Here is a 17,823-nt window from a genome sequence, read left to right on the forward strand (position 1 = left end):
CTTCCTACCCCTGGGATAAGTGTTTATGAAACTCCTAAGAAGTCCAGTTCGAATCGTCTGAATTAGTCAGTCAAAATGTGGATACGATAGTCATTTTTTAACGTCGTAACATTCCAAGTTCCAATTTTCGTGTTCTTTAAATCATTGAAATTATTTTGGCCTCAGGAAAAGCAATGATCCCACATAGCAGTGCAGGACGGGGATCAACATATCTTCTCAAGTCTACACCGGAGCGCTTAAGCCGGATTAAGTCCCTGAAACCTCCAGTATGAATGGACGCTTTTCATTGTCCCCTGGCTCACTTTTCTTGGCGTCTGAGGGCTAAGAACGAGAGACTCAAATTATGCAAATTGACTATAAGACGTATGAAACACAGAAAAGAAAGGATATAATAAATGAAAAATAAAATCAAATAGGTGAGAAAATACGGGGGGTTTGGTCAGCCAGTAGCAAACTATGAAAACGAATACAAGCAAATGTTTCGACAAGGACCTCCGCCAAGTCGTCCTCATTGCTCAGAAAAATTAAAGACAAAATCTAACCTTTTGAAGTGAACTCTACAAGAAGAGAAAAGACACTGAATCAAAAAACCAGCCAGAATAAATGAAGGACAATTCACCTATTGGATTGGACAAATATTCTTTGCTTAGCAATAGATTTTGCCTGCCTGCAACCTCGATTTTCATTAGATATGCGGATAGGATGTCTTAAACTAGACTGGGGGAAAATATTGATTGTATAGGTTGTTTCAATACTTCTTTAAAGAAATGTCGGCAGGATGCACCTTCTTGAAATCATAGGCAGTGTAATAGCGCTGCCTAAGTAAAGAACGATGTTGGCACAATGTATTTTTTTTTTTTTTTTTTTTTTTTTTTTTTTTTGCTTAGACGAGGGCACTTCGTATCGAAGGAGTTGTCGTAGAAACTTCGAAAACGGCTCATTCGATTGGAAATTGAAAGGGATAGTGCCCTTTTTAATTTTTGAAAGGGATTGGAGGGCAACTAACCCCCCTCCCACGCCCACCATTTCCCCAAACACATTCAATAAATATTTTCAGATAACTATTTTGTTCAACGTAGTTGAAAATTCCAGAAATTATGTCTTTGAGGATGACAGCCCCCCCCCCCCAAGAGTCCTCAGGGCAAGGGTTGTTAGTTACCCCCTGGGGGCATTTAAGGTTTATATAGAAAGGACGATCGCAGAAACTTCAAAAAGGACCCATTCAGTTGGAAATTGAAAGGGCTGATGTCCTTTTTAATAGTCTAAAGTGATTGGAGGGCAACTAACCCTCTTTCTCACGCCATTTCCCCAAACATATCCAGTCAAAATTTTGAGATGAGCCATTTTATTCAACGTTGTTAAAAGTTCTGGAAGTTAGGTCTTTGAGGATGGCAACCTCCCCCACACCCCTCAGGGCAAGGGTTGTAAGTTGTGCCCTGGGGGCATATAGGTTTTTTATAGAAAGCGCTGTCGTAGAAAATTCAAAAAGGACTCATTCGATTGGAAATTCAAAGGGCTAGTGCCTTTTTTAATAGTCGAAAGGGATTGAAGGGCAACTAACCCCCCTCTCACGCCCACCATTTCCTCAAACACATCTAATCAAGATTTTGAGATAACCATTATGTTCAACGTAACTGAAAGGTCCGGAAATTATATCTTTGAAGATGACAAACCCCTCAGAGCTCCCAAGGCATAGGTTGTAAGTTATGTCCTTGGGGCATTTAAGGTTTTTATAGAAAGCTTTGTCATAGAAACTTCAAAAAGCGTTCACTCAATTAGGAATTAAGAGGACTACTACCCTTATTAATAGTCAAAAGCGATCAGAGGGCAAATACTACCCCCACGCCCATCATTTCCCCAAACACTTCCGATCAATATTTTGATATGGCCGTTTTGTTGAACGTAGTTAAAGGGTTCAGAAATTATGTCTTTGAGTGTGACAACCCTCTCCCCCCACAGCCCTCAGGGGCTCATTTGATTGGAAATTGTGAGGGCTATTGTCCTTTAATAGTAGAAAGTAATCGGAGGGAGAATCCCCCCCCCCCGCCCATCATTTCCCCCAGACACTTTCGCCTTGATATGGCCATTTTGTTCAACGTAGTTGAAAGGTCTGGAAATTATGTCTTTGAGGATGAACCCCTCCCCCCCCTAGCCCTCAGGACAAGGGTTGTAAGTTATGCCCTTGGGGCATATATGTTTTTTTATTGAAAGTATTGTCGTAGAAGCTTCAAAAAGAGCTTTTTATTAGTCGAAAGGGATCAGAGGGCAAATGAACCCCCCCCCCCTCCCACGCCCATCATTTCCCCAAACACTTTTAATCAAAATATTGAGATAGCCATTTTATTCAAGGTGTTTGAAAGGTCCGGAAATTATATCTTTGAGAATAACAAATCCCCCCAGTCCTCAGGGCAAGGGTTGTAAGTTATGCCCTGTGGGCAAACAAGGTTTTTATAGAAAGCGTGGTCATATAAACTTCGTAGGGGCCTCATTGGATCGGTAATCAGACGCTCTAGTGCTCTTTTTAAGAGTCAGAGTGATCAAAGGGCAGCTACCTCACCACACACACACACACACGCCCTTTCCCTGGCAAATTTGGTCTTGGCTTCAAGGTTTCTTCGTAGTTCTTTTATCACAAACTATGTATCGAGTTTTAGTTTTTAATATAAGATTCACGGCTAGAATTATGTCTTAGCTGAGCAATTTGACGGTTTCTGTAAAACCCTCCTTACGTGGTGTGGCTATGAACTTGGAGACTCATCTCTATGAGCTCCTAAGTCACTGATTGAAGGCTGAACACCTGGCCATCTCCACACTGCTTCCCATATGCCTAGATATCTCCATTTCCTGAATTTGGAATTATCTACCTCTTGGAATACATTCATCTTCCTCACTCAATTGGTGCTCCTTCCTAAACGCTAAGAGCATTGTTTTTCTATAATTCAACTCAAGTTTCATTTTTAATAAATATTCCTATAACAGATTCAATAACTACTGTAACTTCTGACCTGGGCCTGAAACTAAAATTACATCTTATGCAAAAAGCAGAATACCTACCCTGGGCATACCCAGTTTCTACATTGGGACTGCGTTCTCTAATACAAGGATTCATACTATGCGTCGAATATGCGAATACGTTATGCATCTTGCCCATGTTTTCAATATTTTGTCCTTTTATTTTTGTCACAAGAACCAATTTTTTACCCACCCTGTAACTATTTTTAAAATAGTTTGATGTGATGTTTCAACATTGAGTAATTTATAAATTGACTAAATGTTGGTATTTTAGCCTGGAATTGTCTACAAAGAGTGTATGCTGAATATTCTATTAGAGTATGGCTGTCAAAATCCACTTAGTGATCTGGTTAAATATTTGGCAGACATCGGGAATGAAACGGAATTTGATGTATTTAAACTTATGTATTGGATTTGGAACAAAGTTAGTGCATACAAAAATGCGAATGATATTCTGAGTAAGTAAAGTCCTCAAGTTATATTTTTCTTGTTTTGTATAAGTTTATTAGCACTATCATTCTTGTCCCTTTGAAAAACTCCTTAAAAAAGCAAAAACACTAGATCTTAGAAATTCTTGCACGTTTCATACTTTTCATAACATTTGCACTTATAGTCTCTATTTTCGGAATCTACAATATGTTTTATCTAAGTGTTTTCTTTTGTTGATTTCAAAATGTGAAGTTTTTAAGAAGGTAGAACATATACGTCGGTGTGAGTTTGAACCTGATCCTGTAATGTGCTTTGATCCTGTAATGTGCTGTTAATATTAGTAGTAGGAATCCCTCTTTTTCTCAATGTGTAATTTAAAGATATTTATCTGGTTGGGTTTCAAAAATTACAATATACAAACAAAATTAAACATGTTTAGATCTGAAGGAAGCTTAAACTGACCGGAAATAAGTTAGGGGAGAAGGATTTTTATTGGAAAATCAGAAATAATTGCATAAATTTTTTTTTTCAGTTTCGACCCTATACCCTCACCTAATAAATGAGTTTGATGATGCTAATTAGAACAAAAAAAGTTTTTTGTCGTCTAACACAGTTCAAAATGCATTTTTATTCAGGTATTCCCCTATTCAACCTGTCTTGTGAAATGGCCGAAACATCCACTGTTGACAGTCTTCATAAAAATGATGGACATTTGAGGTTATTGAAAAATCTTTTACTTGTAATGGAAAGCCATGCAGTTGGGAAAGTTGAAGATCACTTGCTAAAAGGTAGAGCTCTCAAATATTTATCATCATTATTCTGTATAATTATATTTTTCTAAGGTTTCATTTCAAGGTGAAGGGTTGTAAAAAAGTAAGTAAGTATGACGGAACTAGACCCTTAAGGTCCAAACTTGCAGTGCTGATCTCCCTTTCGTGGCCCTTCAGCCAGGAAGTGCAATGGGGGACTGGGGGCCAGCCATCCTGCGCTTTCGCACACCCTTCTTGCTTACCTTCTCCAGATTTCTCCAGGTACCCATTTAGAGCTGGGTTGACACTGGCTGAGCTTACAGAGTCACGCCACTTACCCGCGTCCCAAACCAAATAACTGGCTACGCCCGGGAACGAACCCGTGCCCCTTGGACAAAGAATTCTCAAGGCGCACGTCCACTTAGCCAGGACGGCTGAGAGGTGAAAGGGTTGACTTCCCCATGAATGTCAAAGATAAAATAGAAGTCAGCTTTTCTGTTTTATATTATAAATTTCCACTCTGCGAATTGCTTTGGTTCTATTTACCTACATTATCAAATTTTGACTTGGTAATTTGACAGCCATTAAGGTTTATGTCCACGCTGAAAAACGCAGTTTTACGACGATCTTGCAGTTGTAACTTTCACAAAAAGAACGAAATGCTTATATCATTGGATTCATTAGTTGCAGATCTATCCATTAACCGAGCCAGAATTATGATATTACTTAGAATTTCTCTTTGGGAACATTCTGAACTTACTTAAAAAATAGGGAAACGGCCCTTTTTTCAACGATTTTTAATCAATTTCCAGCGCATTTTTAATCTAAAAAACCTTCTCACCAAATTTCAAAAATATAATTTGGCAGATGGATAGAATTGAATATGATTTATGGAATGATATCAAAATTGTCTTTTTTCTTTGATTTACAAAAATCGTAGGAAAGCAGAAAAATAATATCCTAAAAATAACATAATGAACATAATCCTTAAGAGGCAGATAAGAGCCATTACAGCCATTAAGTTTTACATTTCAACGAAGTTGCATTATGTTTGATATCTATTCAATTGCTTGACTTGGGTAAAAACTGGACATTAATGTATGTGCTTGATTGAACCATGAACCAAGATTAAATTATCTTGGTCCTCTTTTATTGACCAAATGTAATCATGAGCAACCAATCATGAGCATTTCCTGCAATATAGAATATCGACTATATGACATATGTCCTTGGTTTTGTAAGATGATTTATAAATGACATAAAGAGGATTTTCCAAGGAATTTTATAGGAACTTTAATTAAAGGATAAGCACATATAGGAAGGAATAAACACTAAAGGAAAAGAAAGATTTACTTTCTAATCTTACCTGCCTTTAATAGTTTGTGACTTAAAAGTAACAAATAATATGTTGATTGTAAGTTACAAAGCAACATAAAGTGGAATATGATTCTGTAAGAAAATTTATCGGCCCTTTATAATAAGGTAAGGTAAAGGATATGGCACTAAACCCTTAAAGTCCAAACCGGGGCTGCTGATTTCCGTTTCAAGGCCCTTCAGTCATTAAGGGCAATGGGGGGTTGGGGGTGAGCCATCTTGTGCTTTTGCCCACCCTTCCTGCTTACCTTCCCCAGATTTCTCCAGGTACCCATTTAGAGCTGGGTTGACTCTGGCTGAGCTTACAGAGCCATGCAGGTGACCCCCGTCCCAAACCAAATAACTGCCCGCACCAGGAATCTAACCTCCGCCCTTCGGACAAAGGATTCCAAATCCAGCGCCTCAACAAATGGGCTAGGACAGCCCTTTATAATAGTGCTGTGATTGTACAATTACCCTGGGTGATTGTAAAAACAAAAAGAGCAATCTTGTTTCAAGCCCTCTTAGTTGTAGATAAGGCCATTTCTACCCCCTCTCCTTTTGGAGAGGGCAACAAAAATTTGCTGACAAAATCAGATTTATGCAAATTTTTTCTATAAAGAAGGCAGAAAATCCAAAGATGAATATCACCAAAAAGTGTACTATTCCTTATATTTGCCTTTTAGACAACAATTTTAGAGAAGCAAATGCCTGTAAAACACTAAAAGCCTAAGTTTGAAAAAGTCAGCATAAGGAAATATCTTCTTCTTGTTTTTTTTTTTTTTTTTTTTTTTTTTTTTTTTTTTTTTTTTTTGCTAGTAAAAAAAGGGGGAGTCTAGGATGGAAAAGTATTTTCTGTCATGAAACATAGTTTATTTTGGGATCTTTCACTAAAACCTGCATTTTTCTATAGATTCAAAAGTCTACAAGGTGAAGAATCTATATTCAAATAATATGAGAATAGTCAATAAGCATATGTAAAGACAATCAACAAAAAAGAAAGAAAAAAAAACGTTCAATAACATAAATAAAATTGGGAGATGTGGGGAAGAATTTTCAAGTCCTAATTTGGTGCAAAAAGCAAGTGACATTCTGACTTGCTGTAAAATTAAGCTAATTTGTGACTTAAGCTGAAGTCCAAGCTGTACTTGCTCTTCCCCAACTGCTAATTGTTTAGCTGAAAGGTAGACATATAGGCAACATGCAAGGGTATTCTATCTTTGCTATTGAATTGAGATGGCGCATGGGTCTCACATCCCTCCCCTTTGCCAATCTTCTTTCAGTTGAAATTTCGGCATGCCATACTTTGTTTGAACCAAAACTGCGGTAGGAGTTCTAATCTGCATCATTAGAAAACAAAAGTAGCCGAATTGTATCAAGCTTATCAAACTTACTTACAACCAGGGGCGAATCTCCAGCATTTCTATCAGTAAGTAGGAAACAATCGCCTGATATTGTACTACGGGTAGTAAGCTTCTCCAAAGGGAAAAAAACTTAACCTGAAGCGTTAGTATGTTCTCGATAATCAAAAGAGTGTGCTTGTGTGTATTTTTTCCTTATGCCTGAAGGCAAGCGTGTATTTCTCGTTATAGAGACTGCACGCACTAGGTTTTGTTAAAAGGTGATGAATTTGATGTGTAGTTGGGTAAGTATGGTAAGCAAATCGTGGTTAGTAACCAAAGGCTTCGCAAAATCAGTCTTATTTGTCGAACGTAGTCGCCAATCTAAACAACTGGATCCTTAAAGATTACGGTACTCTTAATTTATAGAATTGGTAACGTCCATAACTCCTAACCAATCAATAATTCGAAAGCAATCACTTGTTATTTTTTTTATTCCTGAAGGCTGAAGGCAAACGTATGTTTATTATTTTAGGACTTGTATACAATAAGTGAGTTTTATAAAAAGATGCAGAATCTAATGCGTTGTTCGGTAAGTACAACCTATTTTGTCTCACAGGAGGGGGATGGAATGAAAGCTCCAAGTAAATTTTTTTCTGTTTTTCGGTGGGGGGGGGGGTGTAAAGGGCGAAAAATTTTGTGTTTGGGAGAAGGAGGTAAAATGGTTTTATCTCTCCTGTCCTTACAAAAGAGTATATCGTCAGTCGGGTATCAAAAGATCGTATCTCCATAATTGTAAATTTTCGGAAGAGCAAATAAAAAACCTCACAACTTTTTTATTTCCTCTTCGATACTTATAAAACAAAACGGATTGACATATGTGTATCAATCTGTTTTTGCTTTACAGTAACAAGTAATAAGTTTTACAGTAACCAGTGTTATTGTTTTACAGTAACAAGTCCTTTCGCTAGTAACAAGTAATAAGTTTGATTAATTTAGCGACCGAAGCTACTTACCTTCGAATGGGTAAAATCCAAATTTAAAAGCAGTTCATCCCATTCATGGCTATCCTTTAGATTGGTCAGTATAAAAGGTTAAGTCTACGTAATATAACATGTTGTTTTTTTTTTCATTTCAGCACTGAGGGAGCGTATTAGAGCTGCACAATTAATTATTGATTACTTCGAGGCACTCCTGTGGTTTGTTCATGCTGGACTTCTCCCAGAAACTGAATACCATGAGCCATCGGAAGAAGAAAAAGAAGAAAACTATAATGTCCCATTGCTGCCGTATCCAGTGTCGAAAATTAGGAATTTTTATAACACCAGGTAAATATTAGGAGTGATTCAAACAGTAATCAGAACCCACTAGGGGAGAGGAGAGTGATTCACGATTTTGCACCATTCACATTTCCTCTAAAATATGAAAGAGCAGACAAAAATACGTGCATCTTATTCATTATATCGTAGTTAGACAAGACCTTAAAAATGCTTCCATAGTTGACTCTCCCCCCCCCCCATAAAAAGAAAAAAAAAGAAAACCTTGAAAATTTCTTGGTCACACAATAATAAATCAAGGCTATTCCCTGGGGGGTGAAGGTAGAGTTGTCGAATTTGAACCTCTCTTCGAAATATTATAAGTGGAATTGAAGAATAGGAATTGTTCGGTTATGCAATAAAAGAAACATAAAAAACTGTTTTTTTTTTGTAGGTGCAAATTGTGGGTCCGGTGTTGTATTAAATTTATAAGTCTATTAATTTTTGACATTGGTTCTTAGTGTTTGTAAATGGGAGATGTAAATGACGAAAATTATAAAAACGAGGTTGAGAAAACATTGTCCTTCCATCCTATTTGTATTAATCCCTTATATAATTTTTTTTCTCTCCAACGGATTTTTTTCAAAACAATTCAACATAGTTGTCAATTGTTCTGTTTGATCAAACATTGTATTGTGGTGTGGAATGGCTTGTCTTATAATTAATTTTTTACAAATGATTTTTAATCTGTGTTCTTCTTCATTTCTATTTGTATTAATTGCCTTGTAGATATTTTTTTTATTTAGTTTATAGGATTTCTCCAACACAATTGCCAATGGTGTTTCTTTGATCAAACATTATATTATGGATATTTAAATATTAGTATTATTATTATGGGTAAACATTAATGGATAATATGGATAAATATTATGGATCTTTAAATTATATTGTGGAGTCGAAGATCAAATAAATGTTTTATAGCTGCTAATTCGAAATTTTTTAACAACTAAAGTTTCTTAACTAACTCACTCAGAACTTATTCATATTAGTTTCTTTGTTTTAGTATTTGCATTATATTTCGCGAAATTCTGCTATGAGTCATACAGCAGAAATATTTGCTTAGGTTGTAATTTAATCACTGTCTTTAGAAAACTTATCATTAAACTCTTATATTTTGAATAATGAAGTGACAGTGTCGTCTTCTTCATTATTATTAATTATACTTATAATTGGTTGTAAATAATAATGAATACTTATTGATTATGAAGCTCTGATTCCAAACGTAATGCTTGTCCCCCTCTTTTTATAACTTCTGTTTACCCTGAAGGGACTCAGCTGATAGTTGACCCATCAGGCATGCCCAAAATTTTTGCTCTTTTAGGATAAGCTGAAGTATCTCTGTCAATGAATATTTTCCCAATTAATCCATTTTCTTTATTTTATACTCCTGAAATGTTTGACTTGAAATTTTCTCTCCGGTCCCATAGTGGTCCAGGCTGACTAGACAATGTCATCCCACTAAGCCACGACTTCACTAAACGAATTCTAGCTCTTCGGCGAGAGAGAACTGCCGTTTCAAGTGCAAATAAAGAAAGTAAAAATTTTAAACCGTGTAGATTATTGGCAAGATCTTATTCCATGGAAGAAGTTCCTTTGCAATTCTTGATGTTATTTTTTACAGAAAATTAATTTTTAAGCTGCTTTTTCTTCAATTTTTTCTGTTCTGGGATCTCTTGATTTATTGTTTAGTTACTATTTATTATAATTAAAGGAAAATAATAGGCAGATGAAATAAATATGTACTACCCTTTCTTTATATTTTTTTTGTTGTTTTTGAGTTGATATTTTATATGTAATTTAACCCTGGTCCCAATTTGAGAGGATCTCACCTGTATAGCTATATCGAATAATAATATAAAACAAATTGTCTAACAAAACAGAGTTGGGGAAGGGGATCAGATCTAGACTAACAAGAGATAACATCCTCCGCGTTGTGTACATTCACCGCTCTTTTAATAAAAGAGCAGTGAATGTACATTATTTATTTTTATTTATTTATTTAATTTTTTTCTGTTTTTTTTTCTGCAGTCCACCTCAAAGTTTCAAATTTTGGATTGAATAGTGCCTATTTTAACTTCAGAGCTCTAATACCTCGCTGTCTCTCTTTCTCTTCTTTTTTCCCCTTTAAAGTCTATCGCCCGGCATTTTCGTAAAAAGGAGTCTCTGTACCCGGGCTATTTCTAGGAGGAATTTGTTGTGTGAACGCATTTCTACACTCAATCCAAACAAGGTGCTCCTTATTGACAACCTTGTTGAAGATCTTGGGGAACAGGTCAACATCCTTTGGCAGCAAGAAGATCAAAATTCATACCCACCCCCATCCCTTGGCTCTCTGCTCCAGATATATCTTCTGGATGGCCCAGTACTGTTAAAACATGGGGTAGTTCAGTACATTTTACTGGACATGGCCTCCGCTTTGAGAGGAGAAAGAAATTCGAGTGTTTTGGAGGCATTAGAGACATTCCCATTGGCTTTTGATGTATCTAGAAAACTGACCAAAGTCACACATGGCTACTGGATGATAGACCATAAGAAATATGAGGTAAAATTAGTTGTTGTTTTTTTTTTTTTTTCAAAAAAAAAAAATTACCAAATCTAGCAAATAACCAATAATTTGACCAAATCTATTGACTGTATTAACTGAATTTAGTGATTATCCAAAAATTGACCAAATCTATTGGCCAAAGTCACACGACTACTGAATTATGAGGTAAAATTTGACTATAAGAGATATGAGGTAAAATTTGGTTTTATGAAGCTTGAGGCAAATCTAATTTAATGTTGGTCCGTATTGCTTTAGCTAGGGCTGCTGGGGTAGAATATTTGGTATTTTAAATTTCAAATTTAAAGTGTATGACATTTCAAACAGCTCCTTTTCGTTTATAACATTGAGAAAAAGAAGAATTAAAATATCTTAATAATGAAAACAAGGTTAGCCTTATATTCGTTGCTTAAGAGCAAAGGTGTATATCAGTAGAATATTATCCCTCTCTGTCTCTCTCTCTCTCTCTCTATATCTTTGTCTCTCTCTCTGTCTGTGTCTCTCTGTCTCTCTCTGTCTCTGTCTCTCTCTCTCTCTCTCTCTCTCTCTCTCTCTCTCTCTCTCTCTCTCTCTCTCTCTCTCTTCCTCTCTCTTTCTTTCCCTCTATAGAAAGTATCCATCCCCCAAAAAGTTTGATTTAAACAATATATATTGTAGGCGCTACCCTTTCTTTGACCACCTTAAACTTTTTCTAGATCACTTTTAGTATTTTTATCCACTTTGATTCGTCTTCTTGAAAACACGATCATTCTGCTTTTTCTTCCTAGATAACTTTAGATTTTGTTAAACTTTTGATAAGTAGTAGCAGCATCTTTTGATGAGATGAAGCTTATGAAATTTTTGGATAAGGACTGCTGATATGGTCTATATCTCTCTCCTCGTCCAATTTTCTCTGCTTCTCCCTCCCTCTCTCTCTCTCTCCCTCTCCCTCCCTCTCTCTCTCTCTCTCTCTCTCTCTCTCTCTCTCTTTCTCTCTATTTCGTAAATTTTTATTTAGAAATAAATAAAATTCTTATTTTTATATTCTCTCTCTTTCTTATTTCGTAAATTTTTAATCTAATCCTGCCTCCTCCAGTCTGAGTTATCTGGCTTTTCTATTAACCCTTTGTCTCGTATTTGGCATTAACTTAAAAAAAATTTCTTCCACAAAACAAGTTTTTCAAAGAAAAGTAAACAGCTCCACTAAGCCAAAAATGATCAGAAATAAAGTTAAATAACCTTCCAACCGTAAAACTGCCACAAATTACCGTAAATAAATAAATGAAACACAAAACTAATAGAAATTACAATAAATAACTGAGTCAAACCCAAAACAAGCAAAAATTAACATGAGTTGAGCTGACAACCCCCATGCCTTCTCAAGTCTCGAACATAATTTACACTTTACTGAAAAAATAAGCAAAAAACAAATGACCGTGGATTTTCAGTTTAGTATACATATATTGACATTTATTCCTTAAAGTTTGAAGATTTTTTTTTATTTATTAAAGTAAGAAATTGAAAACAATTAAAATGTATTTTGTTTTCAGTTAAGATCAAATTATGTTTTTGACTTCAGAAGGCATGGTGGTTGTCAGCCCTACTCGCTCTGAGGTTTTTTTCAATCCACCAATCTGTCACTTTTTCAAAATGGACATACTAAATAGGGCTGAACAAATTTGTCCATGACGATTGCATTTTCAGTCATTGCTAAGCGTTTTTCCTAAAATTATATGCATGCAATTCCTCGGAAGAACGTATGGCTTATCCTTATCATCTTTCTCTGACGCTTTTGATTCTGTGTTATTTTGTAATAATTGCGTTGCCTGATTTTTGTCCAATTTCTTGTCTTGGCTTTCTTGTCTAATTTCAGGGTATTTATTCGGGTTTGTTTTGGGCTGACTGGGCATTTTTGATCTTCTAGAATCGGAAAAATACACGGATTTTGCATTGAAAATGCATGCATTGATTTTTCGCTAATTCTAGTTAGAATTGTTTCATTTGATAGTCTTCTGTTGTAAATTTAGTATCATGTAAATTTCGTAGATGTACACGAAGAGTGTAAATTACCTTCATTTAATATCGAAAAAAAAAAAACAGAAAAAAGTGAATAGACCCTAACTCACAGAACATCAGTTACATGGATACAAAGTTCAGTCAACTGTGTCCAAAAACAGCTACAATTCCTGTGAACGAGAGAAAATCAAATTGTAATGTTTTGCATGTTATTAAAATCTACTGGCTTCTCTAATTTTTTTCGAAATTGATCAAAAAAAGACTTGAAACGATTTTTGAATATCACGAGGAGCGTTTATAAATTTAAGAACTCCCACTCCTCCCCCAAAAATTTACGTAACTTGTTTTTAAAGCTCTAATTCAATTCGACATTTTATTTCAGTTAAAATACCATATAACACACAGAGTTCAAATAGGGATAAATCCTTTTATTAGATAGTGAAAAACAATGATAAAAATTCTGGTTATTTCGATCACATACACAGCGACTGTCATCAGTAGATAAACAGATAAACTTGTTTTCAAAGCTCTAATTCAATTCTGCATTTTATTCCGGTTTCATTCCAGTTTATCTGCTGATACGGTCACTGTGTATGGGATCTAAATATCTGGAATTTTTATCATTGTTTTTGACTGTCTAATAAAAGGATTTATCCCTATTTGAACTGTATCCCTATTTGAATTTGTACGTCATGGAAAGGCAGTGTCGTCTTCGAAAATACCTAAAGAGAGAAATCAAAAACAATAATAATAACTAAATCACGCCCACTACAACAGGGAGATTTCTGTGGTAGCCCATGCCTATTCGTTTAAATATTTAAAGTTGCAGCTTTGTTTACAAACTTAGGGTGTTTGACTGTAAAGCTTTTCATCAATTTTGAATTCTCAGAATAATTATACTTTGATTTAAGCATCTTTCGTAAATCCTGTTCTATACATATTATTATGTATTTACGTCAGTTTTACTAATTTTGATTTTCTTGTTTCAGAATGGCTTATCATGCTTGCTTGGTTCGTCTGTTCAGTTTAGTGATATTGGTATCAGAAATTACAGAAGTATTATCAATCTACTGGCTTATGACAATGAGCACAAACGAGCTTTGAGATTCTCCACTTTACGTCCCTGTGTTGAGGGAGAGCTTGAAGATACTTTCATGCGTCTTCGTCTGCTTCTTGTCAATGGATTCATATGTCAGGCTTTTGATTATGTGAGGTCCGAAAGATCCTCGGGAAATGAAGAATATCTATTGACATATATATTTTCGGCTTGTGCTGAAATGGGGTGCCTTGACCTTGTTATGAAAAGACCCTTTTCCAAAGCTGAAGAAGCTGTATTTATAAAGTTTCTTCAATCTTGTCAAAATTCTAAGGCAATTGATTTGCTTTTAGCGTTTTATCTGCAGCGTGGTAGATTTTCGGATGCTCTGTCTTTGCAGAAGCAGCTAAAGGAGCAAAAGTTATCAAATCCACTGAGAGATGGTATAGTTAATGCTTATTTTAAAGTGCTCCCTCCACTTACTGCAACTCTCACCAAAAATTGGGCAGCTGCAAAGACTCGTACTCACGTTCAAAAGTCATACCCAAAACCTCTCTCTGCCATCGTAAAACCGGCCGTTCAGAACATTTCTACAAACTCTTCACGCTACTTAGCAGAGATGGTTGAAGGCACTCGTGTCGCTTTGGCGTTGACTCCTAGTAGAGAGCGTAAACGAAAAATTGATGACAGTGAAATTCCGTTTATAAAGAGCATTAGACTTAGTGATACGGTTGAATCGTCCCTCGTTGCTTCGGCCAAAAAAGTCCTCGTCAAAGAAGAGGTTATGCAGCCTACATCTAAAAAGCTTAAGGTTTCTCAAGATAAAAGTATTATGGACGATACCTCTCCTTTTAGCCCTACGGTTAAGTCAGTGCTCCGCACTCCGACAGTCCATCGTATCCGATCGCAAAAGCGAAGCAGCGTGTTTAACAATCCACCACTATCGATTTTAAAGGCAAGAAATGACCAAGATGATACAAATGTTAGTAGGTCGAAGCATTTGAGATTCAGTACTCTACCTCCAGTTATTCTCAAGAGTCCTGACATTGTTGAGAAAAGTGCTACAGCTTCCCCCATGGAAATGACCTCTGTCCCTCCTATTAATATATTTGAATTAGACAGAAGCATAGCTACGCCAGTTAGAATGATTCCTTCTACCGACGAAGTAAGACAAGCTGTTGAAGAAACGAGAGAGTGGAACTTTAGGCAGAATGAAAAAGAAGGAAATGTTTCGACCTGTGATGAATCGGCAAAAGTCTCCTCTGCAGAACAGATCTCCCAACATAATGAACATGTAAGTGAAACCGAGTCTTTTCATAGCATGGAAGTTTCATCAGAGTCTACGTCCAGATTAGATTTTAGTAATGCCACTCGAAGGAACATAGAAGAAAGTATTACCAGCAATAAGGAAGAGACAAGCTTTATTATGAAGCTAAGGCAAGAACGTGAGGATTTGGAAAAACGGCAGGGAAATATAGCTGCTTACTTTTCTCGGTCGGACAGTGATCGTAAAGAACAAGATCCTATAGAGACCAATGAATCGGACAAGTTTTTGAAAGAAATAGACACCTCAGGATTTGATGAGGCCATAGAAGAATTTAATCGGAAGGAAAGCACGGCCCGGGAACAAGATATGGAAGAAACAAACATTCAGCTGCCTTCCACAGTTCCCAAAACATCTTTGGATTTGGCCTGGAAGTTTGGCTTGAGGTGGCCTGGATTTATAAGCAACGAAAGTAATCAAGAGGAAATGTCTGGTGTCAAAGTAGCAACTGGAGAACGAACACAGTTTAATCAATCAATGGAGGTTACTCAGCTAGGTTTGAAAGGCCCAGACACTATGGATACTGGTTACACCTCTTTCGCACCTGTTCAAATGGAGGAAGTAACACAGTTTGGTATTAAGAGTCCTGATGCTGTTGATGATGGTTTTACTTATATTGCACCTGTCCACATGGAAGAAGCGACGCAATTTGATACTAGAGGTCCTGATGATGTTAGAAGCAGCTTCATCTCAATGGTACCTCCCCAAATGGAAGAACCTGTGCATCTTAGAGCCAATACTTTTGGCTCCAAGCCAAAACTTGGAGCCACGAATATTGGGGACAATGTCACATCCTTTGCTCCTATTCAAATGGAAGAAACAAATTTCAATTTTCAGTTTAATCCAGCTACCCCTGTTATGCCCGAAGGAAAATTAGAAGATAAGCAAATGAAGGATATAAGCTTTACTTTTCTTGAAGCCGGGGATCCTTTTAAGCCGACTGAAGAAGCTGCTTCTGCACCTACAACACCCCCTAAACCATTATTTTATCCAAGTGGAGAAGATTCACGTTCTGATACTAGTAGAGAAGTCAACAACGTTGCTTTTGCTAGTTTACAGTCTAAGCCTCGTCGACTGACGACCTTTGATAATACAGAAATGGAAGAAACAAGCGTTGATTTTAAGTTTAATCTTGCTGATTCATTCTTGAGTAAAGAAGATAATAAAGACGCCTCTCTCCCCATCAACGTTAGCTTTACTTTTGAAGAAGCTAATGTCTCAAATACCATGCCAGTAAATAGTGATTTCACCTCCGTCATGTTTGGTAAGATTGCAACGCTTGGCCGTCCGAGTCTAAGAGAAGCTTCTTCTGTGCTCGGATCAGAATCATCTGTCAAAACTTTGACTGGATCTGATAGGCAATTACCTACAGATCGCCTTATTGCACAACCCAAATTAGATGAAATGAACATCTCTGCAATGGAAGAAGCTACTGCGTATCCTGGCTTAATAGAGAACATTTTTCCGTTGTCGAGTCAACAAACTGAAAAGGAAGCTGAGATCCAAGCCAAAGAAACCGAAAACATTTTCCAAGAAACTACGACGCAAGTGTCTGAGATACAAAGTAAGAGATTGACTGTGTACCATACCCAAACAATGGAAGAGACAGCTATATTAGGAGATGATTTTATAAGAGGAAGTACACCTGAATCAGCAGGTATTCTGTCTGAAAATGAAGTACAATTGTCTCCAAATAAAAGTGAACTCGTTGAGCCGGTGATTATATCGAAAATGAATGTTTCAGAAATAGAAAAAGGACGCGAAAAAGAATTCAATTTTAGTAATTCAGTTGAGATAAGTAAGTACTCTGTTGAACTATCGTCTCAAGGATCATTGGATGACACTGTTATTGATGTTACAAGAATGAGGGGAGCTGAGCTGCTTGATGAACAGGTTGGAGTTGTTCCTGTATCAGTTGATCAAGTATCTCCACCAGGACCGTCTTCTGTAGAATCAGATAACTTCGAGCTTGCAGTCAGTGATAATGAAGACCTCAACTTGAATGAAGAAACGGATGCGGTAAGTCATATTCTAAACATGCTATTAAATAAATAAATTGCATCCAGTGTTTATTATTATTAATAATAAAAAAGGGAAAAAGATACTAGCAATAAAATATCTTATGGTATTCAAGTTTATTTTTAAATCCGGGAATTCTTCTTCTTCTTTTTTATTGCAGTTATTCTATTGTCTTTGTAAACTTACCATATTCGGTGTTTACTTCTGTATCAACAGTGTTGCAACTGACCTGATCAACCAGAGAATATAAAAGCGACAGCTGGTTGGTCCTTTTGCCAAAAAAAAAAAAAAAATTGGATCAAAAATTTAGAAAGTAATCCACTGAAAAATTATATTTTCCTTTGAGGTGATTTCGAATGGTTTTTTTTTGGGGGGGGGGAGTAAAAAGAACTTGCACACATACTTGAATATCCAGAAAAAGGAAAACAAGCAGGGAAAAGTTTTTGTTTTGCTAATAGCAAAAATAATTAGGAATAACTAGACAAGATTTCCACTAAACAGAAAAGGCTCACAATAACTGGTGATTGATCATAAGGGTAGTAATTCGACACTAGGCTCTTTTTATAATTAATTAAAAAAAAAAACTTTCTGAAAAAGAAGTTTTTCAAAGAAAATTAAAGGTTATTTTAAACTTAAGATCAGCAGATACAAATACCTGTTAAAATTCAAATTCAAAACGACCAGAAATAACTATTAAAGAATAAATGA

The 17,823-nt window shown here is 36.2% G+C and overlaps 1 protein-coding gene across 1 annotated transcript in view; it reads left to right on the forward strand.

Moving 5' to 3' along the window:
- LOC148947264 (uncharacterized) overlaps positions 1-17,823 on the forward strand; it is a 124,087-nt gene that overhangs the window by 55,518 nt on the left and 50,746 nt on the right. Inside the window, exons 10-14 of the mRNA XM_089096962.1 lie at positions 3,287-3,470; positions 4,077-4,229; positions 8,022-8,211; positions 10,384-10,741; positions 13,726-17,115. Coding sequence (XP_088953088.1) covers positions 3,287-3,470; positions 4,077-4,229; positions 8,022-8,211; positions 10,384-10,741; positions 13,726-17,115 — 4,275 coding nt within the window. The remainder of the gene's footprint in view (positions 1-3,286; positions 3,471-4,076; positions 4,230-8,021; positions 8,212-10,383; positions 10,742-13,725; positions 17,116-17,823) is intronic.

The sequence above is a fragment of the Artemia sp. Qi Xiang Cuo genome, chromosome 11 (assembly GCF_049724085.1).
Source record: "Artemia sp. Qi Xiang Cuo chromosome 11, ASM4972408v1, whole genome shotgun sequence".
Taxonomy (NCBI): Eukaryota; Metazoa; Arthropoda; class Branchiopoda; order Anostraca; family Artemiidae; genus Artemia; species Artemia sp. Qi Xiang Cuo.